Source organism: Stigmatopora nigra, chromosome 5 (genome assembly GCF_051989575.1).
Source record: "Stigmatopora nigra isolate UIUO_SnigA chromosome 5, RoL_Snig_1.1, whole genome shotgun sequence".
NCBI classification, from domain to species: domain Eukaryota; kingdom Metazoa; phylum Chordata; class Actinopteri; order Syngnathiformes; family Syngnathidae; genus Stigmatopora; species Stigmatopora nigra.
In genome coordinates this window covers 16,912,175-16,926,093 of record NC_135512.1, presented here as the reverse complement: position 1 = coordinate 16,926,093, position 13,919 = coordinate 16,912,175, and the positions used below count along the sequence as shown (strand labels likewise).

At 44.4% G+C, this 13,919-nt stretch overlaps 1 protein-coding gene across 19 annotated transcripts in view; it reads right to left on the bottom strand.

The window, feature by feature from the left end:
- Nucleotides 1–13,919, bottom strand: part of nek1 (NIMA-related kinase 1) — a 95,383-nt gene that overhangs the window by 49,192 nt on the left and 32,272 nt on the right. For 11 of the 19 annotated variants that reach the window (XR_013326241.1, XR_013326242.1, XM_077716410.1 and 8 more), the window contains 6 exons: nucleotides 12,232–12,407; nucleotides 12,071–12,157; nucleotides 11,866–11,968; nucleotides 7,263–7,352; nucleotides 6,778–6,861; nucleotides 6,633–6,710 (listed from right to left, as the gene is read on the bottom strand). The exons of 1 other annotated variant lie outside the window; for it this stretch is intronic. Coding sequence is in view for 16 of the 18 variants with exons in the window: in XM_077716410.1 (XP_077572536.1) it covers nucleotides 6,633–6,710; nucleotides 6,778–6,861; nucleotides 7,263–7,352; nucleotides 11,866–11,968; nucleotides 12,071–12,157; nucleotides 12,232–12,407 (618 nt within the window). In the remaining 2 variants the exon portion in view is untranslated. The remainder of the gene's footprint in view (nucleotides 1–6,632; nucleotides 6,711–6,777; nucleotides 6,862–7,262; nucleotides 7,353–11,865; nucleotides 11,969–12,070; nucleotides 12,158–12,231; nucleotides 12,408–13,919) is intronic. 7 more of the 19 variants (XM_077716407.1, XM_077716408.1, XM_077716411.1 and 4 more) reach the window with 7 other exon arrangements.

Sequence of the window (13,919 nt, the reverse complement as noted above, 5' to 3'; positions counted from 1 at the left end):
GCCGGAGTCCCTGGAAGAAGGGGCTGGCGACGTCAAGAGTGGTAATTCGCCGGAGTCCCTGGAAGGAGGGGCTGGCGACGTCAAGAGTGGTAATTCGCCGGAGTCCCTGGAAGTAGGGGCTGGCGACATCAAGAGTGGTAATTCGCCGGAGTCCCTTGAAGAAGGGGCTGGCGACGTCAAGAGTGGTAATTCGCCGGAGTCCCTGGAAGAAGGGGCTGGCGACGTCAAGAGTGGTAATTTGCCGGAGTCCCTGGAAGAAGGGGCTGGCGACGTCAAGAGTGGTAATTTGCCGGAGTCCCTGGAAGAAGGGACTGGTGACGTCAAGAGTGGTAATTCGCCGGAGTCCCTGGAAGAAGGGGCTGGCGACGTCAAGAGTGGTAATTCGCCGGAGTCCCTGGATGAAGGGGCTGGCGACGTCAAGAGTGGTAATTCGCCGGAGTCCCTGGATGAAGAAGCCGGCGACGTCAAGAGTGGTAATTCGCCGGAGTCCCTGGAAGGAGGGGCTGGCGACGTCAAGAGTGGTAATTCGCCGGAGTCCCTGGAAGTAGGGGCTGGCGACATCAAGAGTGGTAATTCGCCGGAGTCCCTGGAAGGAGGGGCTGGCGACGTCAAGAGTGGTAATTCGCCGGAGTCCCTGGAAGGAGGGGCTGGCGACGTCAAGAGTGGTAATTCGCTTGAGTCCCTGGAAGAAGGGGCTGGCGACGTCAAAAGTGGAAATTCGCCGGAGTCCCTGGAAGAAGGGGCTGGCGACGTCAAAAGTGGTAATTCGCCGGAGTCCCTGGAAGAAGGGGCTGGCGACGTCAAGAGTGGTAATTCGCCGGAGTCCCTGGAAGAAGGGACTGGCGACGTCAAGAGTGGTAATTCGCCGGAGTCCCTGGAAGAAGGGGCTGGCGACGTCAGGAGTGGTAATTCGCCGGAGTCCCTGGATGAAGGGGCTGGCGACGTCAAGAGTGGTAATTCGCCGGAGTCCCTGGATGAAGAAGCCGGCGACGTCGAGAGTGGCAATTCGCCGGTGCCCCTGGAGGACGGGGCTGGCGACGTCCAGAGAAGCAATGCTCCGGTTTCCTGGGAGAAGAGGGTTGTCCACCCCCCGAGCAAACAGGGTAAGGTGCCCGACCGTACTAAACTTTTAATATCTCCTGAAGGCAGGCAGTTTGGCAAAGACTTAAGGGACCAGCTGGGATGCCTGCCGGACCGACCACTGCCTCGTCTCGTTTCTGGCCGGCGCGGACGCCCGCCGGACCGACCACAGCCTCGTCTCGTTTCTGGCCGGCGCGGACGCCCGCCGGATCGACCACAGCCTCGTCTCGTTTCTGGCCGGCGCGGACGCCTGCCGGATCGACCTCAGCCTCGTCTCGTTTCTGGCCGACGCAGACGCCCGCTGGACCGACCACTGCCTCGTCTCGTTTCTGGCCGGCGCGGACGCCCGCCGGATCGACCACTGCCTCGTCACGTTCTTGGCCGACACGGACGCCCGCCGGACCGACCACTGCCTCATCTCGTTTCTGGCCGGCGCGGACGCCCGCCGGACCGACCACTGCCTCGTCTCGTTTCTGGCCGGCGCGGACGCCCGCCGGATCGACCACAGCCTCGTCTCGTTTCTGCCGGCGCGGACGCCCGCCGGATCGACCACAGCCTCGTCTCGTTTCTGGCGCGCGGACGCCCGCCGGATCGACCTCAGCCTCGTCTCGTTTCTGGCCGGCACGGACGCCCGCCAGACCTGCCACTGACTCGTCTCGTTTCAGGCCGGCACGGACGCCCGCCGGACCGACTACTGCCTCGTCTTGTTTCAGGCTGGCGCGGACGCCCGCCGGAGTGACCTCTCCGTCTGTTCTTGGGTTGGTGTGGAAGACCACCGGACAATTCTAGATCTCCCACCCACCCTCCCTGCTTGTTCCCGTTTCTCGTGTTGTAATTGACCTTGGGACGTCTAGAATCCGTCCCTTAGAGGGGATGTACTGTCAGGAGTGGCTGGATTGCCTTTCCTGGCATGACGTCACGATAACTATCAGCTGTCACTAATTACGTGATTAGATTATTTTTGGTATTTAAGCATTATGATTTTCTGTGGACGCCGTCGGATCGTTCTGGTTTCGTCCTGGTTTCGTTTCCTGTTTTTCCTCTTAGTCATTGCCGTTCCATTGACGCCATGCCGCATGTTCATTTCGTTTGTCACGAGAGATCAAGCTAAGTTGTTTATGTTATGTTACCACGTTTATTAAATCAACCTACAAGAGCTACAGATCTGCCTCACCTTTCCATTACTTCGGCGACTCTGCATCTGGGTTCAACTTCCCCTCCGATCGCGTCGCACTACGCGGCGAGATCATAACAGCTGGGGATTTCCCCAGTAAAAAACAGCCATGAGTGTCAGGGCTCTGACCAGACTGGTGGCTGGGTGTGCCGGTCACCTAATCACAGGCCCAGCCCCTAACGAGCGGACTAACGCCAGGTGGAAGCCATCAGCAATCAAGCAGTATATAAGGCCACCAGGAACCTGACCATGCTGCTGGATCGTCTTTATCAGTTTACTGTAAAGTACCCTCTCGCATTACCTATTGCTAATTTGTAGATCAACGACCTCCGTTTGTACTCAGGAATTCGACCACGCCAAGCCCACGGACCAAGGAACGGAATTAGGATCAACGAGACCAAGCTTACGGAGAAGATCACGAACCAAGACAACGGAAAGGGCACTGGACCAAGTATACAGAGCCAGGACAACGGAAAGGACAACGGATCAAGTCTACAGAACCAAGACAACGCTACTGGCACGGAACCCGCCAGTGTTTGCCGACCAAGAGAGTAGCCAAATAAAAGTTCTCTGTAAAAGTACTGCGTATATTCCTCGCCTACTTTGGGGCCCGAACCCAGATCGTAACAATGAGAGGCGAAACGTCCATTTGCGGCCGCGAAAAGCCCCAAAATACACAAATATTACTTTAAATCCACCCGAAAAGAGCATTAAATGAAAAAAATACGAATATCGTAGCATAAATAAAAGTACTGCCAATTTTGAGAGACTATAACCGAGGCCAGTGTGCTTGATTTTCCGGTAAAAAGAGCACTTTTAACCCGGTACCGGACCCAATTGCAGTAAAATTGTTCTGTGATTCAAATGAGAACAAAAGGTTTTTTTTTTGATTTGCTGAGAACCTTAATTCAAAGATTAATATCAATGTTTTCTATGATGGTGTAAATTACTGTATCATAAGAAAAAAAATAATTTTAAATAATTTCCCGTTATTTTAGGAAATATATATTCAAAATGATTTGCTGAGAACCTAAATTCAAAGATTAATCTCAATGTTTTCTCTGATGGTGAAAATTGCAGTATCTACTGTTATAAATACTTTTTTTCTTCTGTCATTATAATACTTACTGTTATGACTACTTTGTTCGGCCGTGAATAAATGCCGTTATTCTAAATGAATGTTGTTATCTGTAACTTGTTATTCTAAATGAATGTTGTTATTTGTAACTTGTTATTCTAAATGAATGTTGTTATTTGTAACTTATTATTCTAAATGAATGTTATCAGTAACGGGCCGTATATGGCCCTCGGGCCGAGGTGAAAAACTTGTACACACGACCGGGGGCGGGGCGAGCGCGTCGGCATAATGTCCTACAGCTGGATAGTCGGTCGGCTATTTAGTCCTTCGGCTAATTAGTCGTTCAGCTAATTCTACATTCGGCCAGGTGCCCCCTCGGCGAGTTGGCCCTCGGCCAGATGCCCCATCAGCGAGTTGGCACCCGGCCAGATACCTCCTCGGCAAGTTGGCCCCCGGCCAGATGCCAGTCGGCTAAATTTATTTCGGCAAGTAGACAGGCCAAGGGCAGGTGGCGAGCTAGATGCAAAGGTTATTTTATTGTTCCTACAATATGAACATTTTATGACATCTGCTCTTTGTCTTGGATATAATCAAATCCAAGCCTCTGAAAAATGCAACTTATACTCCAGTGTAACTTACCGTATTAACTCACATATAAGCCGCCACCACATATAAGCCACACCCTTGAAATTACCTTAAAATAGTTGAATTTTACCATTACTAGCGTATAAGTCGCCCCCTGACTCACAATTTTCACCTCCATATTTATGGTTTTAATAGGGAGTAAAAAATGTATTACTTAGAAGGTAAAATCTTAAAGAAAAATCCTCACATTTGGTATTTCTGAGATACTGTAGGAATCAAAAGCATATTATAAGGGTCAGTATCATAAGTTAATATGCCTGACTTCGTAAATGCAAAATATAAAATTATTCAATTTTAAATAAGAAAAGTCTATTTTGATGAGAACCCGGTGCAATTTAATCACATAAATTACGATTTTCTTACCAGAAGTTTAAGATGTTGTGGCGGCCAAATTGCTTCTAATGTCAAAATATCGTTTTTTTTCAATGGTTCATATTATTGTAATAGTAGTCACTTTCGAAAAAGAAATAAAAAGAAAAAAAATCAAAAACTAATTGTTTTATTTTATAATCATAAATGCACAATCATTTCCTTTCTGTGTTCCAAAAGGGAGGGTGTTGTCTGCACGTATACAAATTCAAAAAGGTCTCTGGGTGCAATAATAGCACATTACGCAGGTATCAAGTTTTATATTTTAACGATCGACCGCAGGGCCTTCAATCGAACTCAACTATTGGGATGTGCTGAGATGGTAAACGCTATGGTCAGAGCACGCTTAACTACGGTGAGATGGTGGCGCTCTGAACGATTAAAGCAGCCACAAGTGAACTCGTTTCTGGCCAATCAGAGGATGTTTACTACGGTAAGATGGCGACACCTTGAGCAAGTAGTGACTAGCACATTTTATGCAAGATACTGTTTATTTTTCCCTTGAATTATGATTAGAGAAGTCACAGTACATTTTCATTTGCGTTTTATCTGTTTATCGTTTCTCTATTTTAAAATAAATGACCAAATCGGCCGCATGACGTCATAGCATTGTCAACTTGCAGTTTTGTGCATGTCATGTTTATATGCGCATAGATGCCATACCCACGATTCTGTCGTATTTATTTTGTCCGACAAAAGCGGCTTATTGGCGACTAAATACGGTCAATACGTTGTGGATTTTTTAGCTAGTGCTATTTATACTTGGGTGTGACTCATAGTCCCAAAATATGGTGCATGTAACGTATTTACTCATATATAAGCGTCCGTATAACCCGCATCCTAAAAATTTGTGAATTTTACAATTTCTTGCGTATAAGCCGCCCCCCGGATTGCCAATTTCCACCTCCATACTCCTGGATTTAATAGGTAGTACAAATCTTAAGAAAAATCATGACAAGTGGTATTTCTGAGAAATATGAATCCAAACCACATTATTAGAGTCAATATCATAAGGAAGTCAATATGCCTGTATTTGTAAATACATATATCAAATTATTTAACTTGAAAAAAAAAGTCTATCTTGATGAGAACCTGATGCTTTCTAATTATAGAAATTACAACTTTCTTTGCAGAAGTTTATGACGTTGTGGCAGCTATATTGATTCTAATGTCAAAATACCTCAATTAATTTGACAGTTCATATTACTCCAATATATGTCACTTCCGAACAAGAAAAAAAACGTTAAAAAAAATCAACGTGGAATTTTGTTATATTTCATTACAAGCAATGTGCAATTCAAAAAATGGGTGTTTAACAAATAATAGATTGAGTTTACGCACTTAAAGAATGTGAAGAAATGCAATCACTCATCTATTAGGATTCGACAGCTGTTTCTGGTCACCATAAAATCAACTCTCCACGTTGCACGGTTTGGACAAACGTAGCGAGAAAATCTTAACATGCACACCCATAAATCACGCTTTATAGGGATTATAGATCAAGGCTACTCGCGTGTGTGGCTAGTCAGAGCACGTTTAATTACGTTTAAAATGGCTGCCCCGGGACCTAAGTAAGATGGCTGTGCCCTGAGCGAGCAGTTTCACGTTGTATGCAAGATACGTACGTTTGTTTCTTGAATTTCAATCATAGACGTCAAAATAAAATTTGTTTAGCATTTTATCAGTTTATATTTTCTCTATTTTGAAATAAATTACCATATCGGCCACATTTGGTTGCGCCATGACGTCGTAGCGCCGTCAACTTGCAGTTTCGTGCATGTCGTGTTTTTAAGCGCATATAAGATGAACCCTCGATTCAGTCATCATTTTGTGTACGAAAAATGCAGCTTATATGCGAGTAAATACAGTAATTGCATTATTTAATGATGAAATTCATTAATTAATGTCCATACCTATCCCAGCAGACTAAGACCACAGGGTTCAAGAAGACGGAGAACCATTGACACTCACACTTACACAACCAGCCTACACTGCATGTTTATGGATGTGTGATGAAACCAGAATAGCGGGAGAAAACCCACACAAGCCTGGGGAGAACAGACAAGATCCAAACAGGAAGGTCGGCCCCAGGGATTGAGCACTATCTCAGACCTATGAGTCCAATGTCCTAACCACTCAATCCCCGGGGTGCTTTAACCTTTAAATGATAATTAATATTTGAAACAGCATTGACTGTAATTGCAGAAACCAGTTCAAGGGCTTCCCTTTGTGTATGGTAAAAATGATTTCTGCAACAAAATTTTAATTTAGTTTTAAAGATCTCACTTTAAAAACTGCCATCTTCTTCCTCCTCAGTTCAGCTTCATCTGTTGATTCAAGACTCTCCGAACTGTCACTACCATACTGAAAAACATTGAAAGGGTAAAACGTTATTTACTAATCATACCAAATTGACATTTCTAAAACATACCATTTCTCCTCTAAGCCTTGCTTGAATTTGATGGCGCTCATTGAAATTCTGCAAACGGATTTGCCTAAGTCTTGTTAAGTAGTCCTGACCAACAATAAAAAAAGTAATTATTCATAAATGGCAATTAAAAACCAACCAATTGTTTTTTTTTATAATTAGCCATAAACACAATTATATTAGTAAAACTACTTATTATGTAAACTGAAAAGTATGACAGTCTGACTATTCAACTGAAGAGAGAACATGAACATTCCATAAGGAGAAACGTTAAAAAAATGAACAAATCACAATGTAACATTCTTTTTATCTTTTCTTTAAAATGAATTATGAAGCACACAAAAAAACAATAATGCGAGAATCTGGATTACTTGGATCAAATATTGATGAGTTACAGGAATAACTGTGGCGATGTATGATTAAAAACAAGCCATGCCAGATGTGCTGAATAATGAGTGGTCAGTGAGCATTTGGGCTTATGCTCCTACCTCTTCCTCCTTGTTGACCTTGGTGGGCCTTGTAAACCCGGCTGAACCAACTTGGTCTCCATAAATGAATGCACCATTTTGCCGAGTACCCTGTTTACCATGCAATCAAATGAGGAATCACTTTAACCCTTAAACACTACTGTTGGGTAATTTTCACCCGGGCAACTTAATTTACTATATTACATTTGTCTGAGTAACATGATATCCTGGATAGCTTCGCCATTGGTCTTTGAAAGAGTTGTTAGTTCCCTACCACAAAATGCAGTTTTTCCTACAGCTATGCTTGTGGGTGATGTTCACCAGGCAATGGTGAAAGAGGGTAAAGTACATCTTGGGTTGATTTCACCTGTTGTCAGTGTTAGTGTATAAAATCAAGTTATGTTGCCATATATGAAGCATGACAACATTCAATACTTTTGACCAGATGTGTGGGGGGGGAAAAAGGAAAATCAAAAGGATGGCTGGCCTCTGTGCATGTATTACGACATGATAAATGCTGGTGTTGTAGTCTCGTGGATCATTAACAATAATATTTTAACAACGAGAGGAGACAACCAATTACAGAAGAGGCCGTATATGCATGCTTTGGTACTGGCACTCATCACACATTGGGCAGAGCAGAGGCTTGTCTCTTCAAATATGCCCCTGGCTAGACGTCTGGTCGCCGGACGTCTGGTCGCCGGACGTCTGGTCGCCGGACGTCTGGTCGCCGGACGTCTGGTCGCCAGCGTCTGGTCGCCGGACGTTTGGTCGCCGGACGTTTGGTCGCCGGACGTTTGGTCGCCGGACGTTTGGTCGCCGGACGTTTGGTCGCCGGACGTTTGGTCGCCGGACGTTTGGTCGCCGGACGTTTGGTCGCCGGAAGTTTGGTCGCCAGACTTTTGGTCCCCGGTCTTTTGGTCCCCGGTCTTTTGGTCCCCGGTCTTTTGGTCCCCGTTGGTCCCCGGTCTTTTGGTTGCCGGTCAAATGGTGACAGAGTAAGTATCGTTGGAAACAACAAGAGTTAGATATCTAAATATCTACTGTTGATTCATGAGAAAGAGAGAGGTTAATATCTAAGTACTGTTTAATATCTAAGTATTGTTGAAACCAGCTCTCAAAATTATATTCATGAATTTAATATCTGAATATCTACTGTTGATTCATGAGAGTTTAATATCTACGAACTGTTTAATATCTAAGTCAGTGATTTTCAACCACTGTGCCGCGGCACACTAGTGTGCCGTGAGAGATCCTCAGGTGTGCCGTGAGAAATTATCCAATATCCTTTTTTTTAAATTAACATTTATTAATAGATTTCTGCAAATATGATGTCATTGTCCAATGTCCGTGCTGCAAAGGCTGGCAGCGTAATGTAATATTTGTCCGTGTGGCAACACGTAGTTGATTGACACGTTCCGCCAAGAAAATTAGTGATGCACCGTGGTGACAGTCATGGAGAAGTTTTTAAAAAGGACAACTGCAAACTCCGAACTGCGCCCTGGACAAGATTCTGACCCGGATAAAGGCCCTAGTATGAGTGGTGGAGAAAACAAAGCAAAGACGGTGAGCTCAAGGCAATATAGTAAAAGCTATCTTTCGTTTGGATTTACTTTCACCGGGGATGAGACGACACCTATTCCGTTATGCCTGGTGTGTGGCGAGAAGCTATCCAACAGCGCCATGGTGCCAAGCAAGCTTAAACGCCATCTCCAAACGAAACACCCGTCGCTTCAAAACAAGCCGATAGACTATTTTGTTCGCCTGCATGTAAACACAGAGAAACAGGCAACGTTTATGAGAAAAACCACAAAGGTAAATGAGAAAGCGCTCAAAGCTAGTTACCTAGTCGCCGAACTTGTTGCTAAATCAAAAAAGCCGCACACTGTGGCAGAGACATTAATACTACCTGCCTGTAAAGCCATTGTCAACGAGATGCTCGGCCCTGGTGCGGCTAAAGACATAGATAAAGTCCCGCTCTCTGATAACACAATTGCCAGGCGTATTGATGACATGTCTACAGACATCGAAAGCCATGTTTTGGAAAAGATACGCATCAGTAGGAAATTTGCGTTGCAAGTTGACGAGTCTACGGATATTAGTGGACATTCTCAGCTCTTGGCCAATGTGCGTTTTGTGGATGGTGATGCCATTAGAGAAAACTTCCTATTTTGCAAGACACTGCCAGAAAAAACAACTGGAGAGGAAATTTTTCGGGTCACATCGGAATATCTTGACCAGGGAGGACTTACGTGGGAAAACTGCACAAGTGTGTGCACTGATGGAGCTGCAGCCATGGTCGGGCGCACCAAAGGCTTCGTGAGTAGAGTGAAGGAAAGAAACCCAGATCTGATTATTACGCACTGTTTTTTGCACCGTGAGGCCCTCGTTGCGAAGACTTTACCAGTAGAACTGGTTCCTGTGTTGGACGATGTGGTGCGCATGGTGAACTTTGTGAAGACACGACCTCTGAAAAGCCGTATATTCGCATCTCTGTGTGAGGAAATGGGAGCGGAGCATAAAGCCTTATTGCTCCATACGGAGGTCCGATGGTTGTCGCGCGGTAAGGTGCTGACCCGTGTGTATGAGCTGCGAGAGGAACTTAAAATGTTTCTGACAAATGAGAGGTCTGATTACTCAAATCAGTTTGCAAGTGATGAGTGGTGCGCAAAGTTGGCATACCTGGCTGATATATTTCATCATCTTAATGAACTGAACACAAGGATGCAGGGCCGAAATGAAAACCTGCTTACAAGCACAGATAAAATAAATGGATTCCGTTTAAAGGTGCACCTCTGGCAACAACATGTGCAACGTGCCAACCTGGAGATGTTCCCACTCACAGACAAACAGCAAAGCAACACTGCTGCACTGTCTGAGGTAATAGGTAAACATTTGAAAAGTCTTGAGGAGAAGTTGTCATTTTATTTCTCTTCAGCCTCCACTGAATGCTTTGACTGGGTTAGGGACCCATACAGCTCGGCATCAGTTGTTCGAAAGGACATGACTTTACAAGAGCAGGAGGAACTAACTGAACTGAGACAGGATCGTGGTTTAAAACTAAGATTTGCTGATCTTCCTTTGGACAGTTTTTGGTTGACTGCTGCCAAGGAGTTCCCCATTCTGGCCAACAAAGCTGTTCTGACATTGCTCCCATTTTCCACAACATATCTGTGTGAGCTGAGCTTTTCAAGCCTAACTGCTATAAAAACTAAAAACAGAGAGAGACTGAGAGCTGTTGAAGAAGAGCTTCGTGTGTGTCTTTCTACTATTCCTGCCAGGATATCGGCTTTGTGTTCATCTAAACAGGCCCAGGTTTCACACTGACTGAGTATAAATAAATTGAGAAATTATATTGTAATTAAATATACTATACAGAGTGTCATTTTGTAAAATCTTTGGTTAGTGGTGTGCCACAAATTTTTCCAATGTAAAAAAATGTGCCGTGGCTCAAAAAAGGTTGAAAAACACTGATCTAAGTAATGTTGAAACCAGCTCTCAAAATTATATTCACAAGAGTTTAATATCTAAATATCTACTTTTGATTCATGACAGAGTTTAACATCAAAGTACTGTTAAAATATCTAAGTACTGTTGAAACCAGCTCCCAAAATTATAGTCATGAGAGTTTACTATCTAAATATCTAATATCAAAATATCAATAAGAGCACTCATTTAACACACCGGCTGCTGCCATTGACTGTCATAGGCGTCCAATGAACCTTCATTCTCTCTGGGGGAACTTGTACTGTAATTTAAAGTATTTAAATATCACTCTCATGAATCAACAGTAGATATTTCGATATTAAACTCTTGTTGAGAGCTGTTTTCAACAGTACTTACTCTCTGTCACCATTTGACTGGCGACCAAAAGACCGGGGACCAACAGGGACCAAACGTCCGGCGACCAAACGTCCGGCAACCAAACATTCGGCGCCCGAACGTCCGGGCGACCAAACGTCCGAGTACTAAATATGCCATGTAAATTGAGAGTCCTGATCTGAACTATAGTCAAAATCTCTACACCTGGCACTCCTGGTAATAAGGGAAATGCACAGGTAACAGAAAGCAATAGTGTGAGGTGTGATGACTATGCCGCGTGCTTGGACAGAAAGACAGGTGCTATCTACCGTCAACCAGTGTGTCCACACCATTACAACCCTGACTATAAGATTAATGAAATGTGATGTTTGTGTTCCCTTCTTCAGCTTCTATTTACATGACACGAAGTCGGTTTCTTCACCAGGAAAGTCCCAAAAGGCCAAGTTTCCAGTATCATAATTTTTTAGGCAATTCTTTTCTATGAATTCAAATATTTCAGCAATTTTAGAGCAAATTTTATGGTCCTAACATTGCTTTTAGTTTGACATTCCAAGGTTTAACACAAATGGAAACAACTAATTTGTCATGTGTGATAGCATTTTGATAATTTTTTACAACAGGTACATTTCATTGTAGACATTATATCAGGTAAAAATCACTCTTAAAAAGTGATTTATCCACCTCTACCTATCCAACTATCCACCTATCTGTCCATCTATCCACCTACCTCCCAACCCAAAGCTGTTGATTTTGCATGCCATCTAAAATGAACAGTAAAATTAATTACTAATAAGTTACGTACCAGCTGTCCTTCGGCCCGTACTTTGTTAAGCATGGCTTCTTTTTTACGCTGTAAAAACTCCTCAACGTGGTATACATGCTCAGCAGATATGCGAGTTTTCTGCCTACATAGATGATGTAGATAATACAAAATAAATGTCAGGATTGATGCATTAGGCTGTCTCATCTACCTGCTCATACAAGTTTATTTAGAAATGTAAGGCCACCTCCATAGGTCTGTTGTGACAGTATCTGGGTTTAGTATTGGGGCAGAACCATTAGGAATCACAGGGCCAACAGCTGCTGGCACAATTCTTGCAAAAAATATGCAACAACAGCAGTCAATATGTATTATACTTTGTGGGCGATATAACACATCAGAATTTACCGTATGGGAGAGCCTGGCCCAGCTGATCCCTCCCCACTGAGACCCATCTCACTTGATTGTCTAGCAATTTGGTCGGGAGCAGCACCGTACTTTCTGCTCAAAACAGAGGACGGACGAGAACGTGGGACAGGGCAACCGCTGACATCTGCAGTTCTTTTCCCACCGCCTAAATGAACCTGTTTTGGTGAAAAAATGCAAGGTAATTGATAGGTCTGAAAATACAACTTCAGGAGCAAGTTAAGAAAGAGTGAGATCAATTTAAATAGGAAATAGGTTTATGATCGGACTGCAGGATGGTTGGAGAATGCTCCGACAGCTGTGAAGCCCTCACAGCTGCCTTCCTCGCAATTCTCTCTGACTGAACACTAGGTCAATCTTTATATAGGAACTCAGGTTAATATGTCTAAAACAGTGATGCATTTCTAAAACAGTGATGCATGACAGAGTTTATGTAAACAAAACTTTGGGCTTATAGGGTTAGAAATTAGCAGGTTTAAGTTGTATGCAAACACGATATTTTTATAGCTCAAACAAACTGCTGCAGCCTATCTTATATTGCGCGTTTCAAACAGTTTCAAAGCGAGTTGGCCATATTCCACAATACAAGGAAATGCAAGGCCAGCTAGTAAGCTATCTTACAATTTGTGATGCGAACAAAAAATTGCAAGGCCAGCTAGTAAGCTATCTGACAATTTGTGGTGCGAACAAAAAATTGCAAGGGCAGCTAGTTGGCTTATCCTACATTCCACTGTCCTAACAAACACTTGCAAAACCAGTTTGGCCACATTGGCTCAACATGAACAAACAAGTATTAAGTCAGTTGGCAGGTCTACCCCAATATTCCCTCCTTTTGTGACTGTAAAAATATCTAAACTTCATTCATCACCGACGCTACTTTTAAATGAAATTCTTCACAAATCACTTCAAACTGGAGTTTAGACCATGGCATTAATGGTACGTTTGTTCAAAGCTGAGAAGCAGGGTAAACAACAGGCTAGGATAACAAGCACGAGATCAATAACAGTTACAAATAGTATTAGGGATTTCAAAAGTGAGTGTTCATGAGCCTGAGAGGAACGAGTCAAACCACCTCCCATGTGGAAGTGGATATCCGGTCACAGCGCTTCGCGTGTTCCCTATAGCCTGCATGGCATCATGGACCGAGCAGGACGCGTCGGCAGGGATGAAGGCAAAACGCGAGTGTCCCACAATGGCACACACACCTCCCCGCTGGGTGGCCATTCCGTCAAGAGCAGGGCGGCCCTGGACAATCACCTGGGCCAAGGCGGCTACCTGGGCCTCTCGGCCTTGCCGCAGCCAGACTGATGCGCCGACACAGGCCTGGAACCTACAGTCAATGGTCTCCAGACGCAGGGCGTTCCTTGCCACACGCACCCAGGGGAACAGAGCCATTATGATTTTGGAGGAGACTGACCAGTGTTTGTGTTTGAGGGGCACATCCGAGCCCCACACTGGATTCTGGTTGTGAGCTCCGACACTCGTTCATCAGCTTTGACGGTGGTGGCCAACTTGGTGAAAATAGCGGTCAAATTCACAAATTCACAAATTACTTTTTCATTGGTTCTTTCAACGGGTCCAGCACTTTTGGAGCGTCAGGCGCAATGATACCTCAGGTCGATTCCAAGATGCCGTCCGATAGCTTGGGTCACGCAGCTAACGAAGCAAGT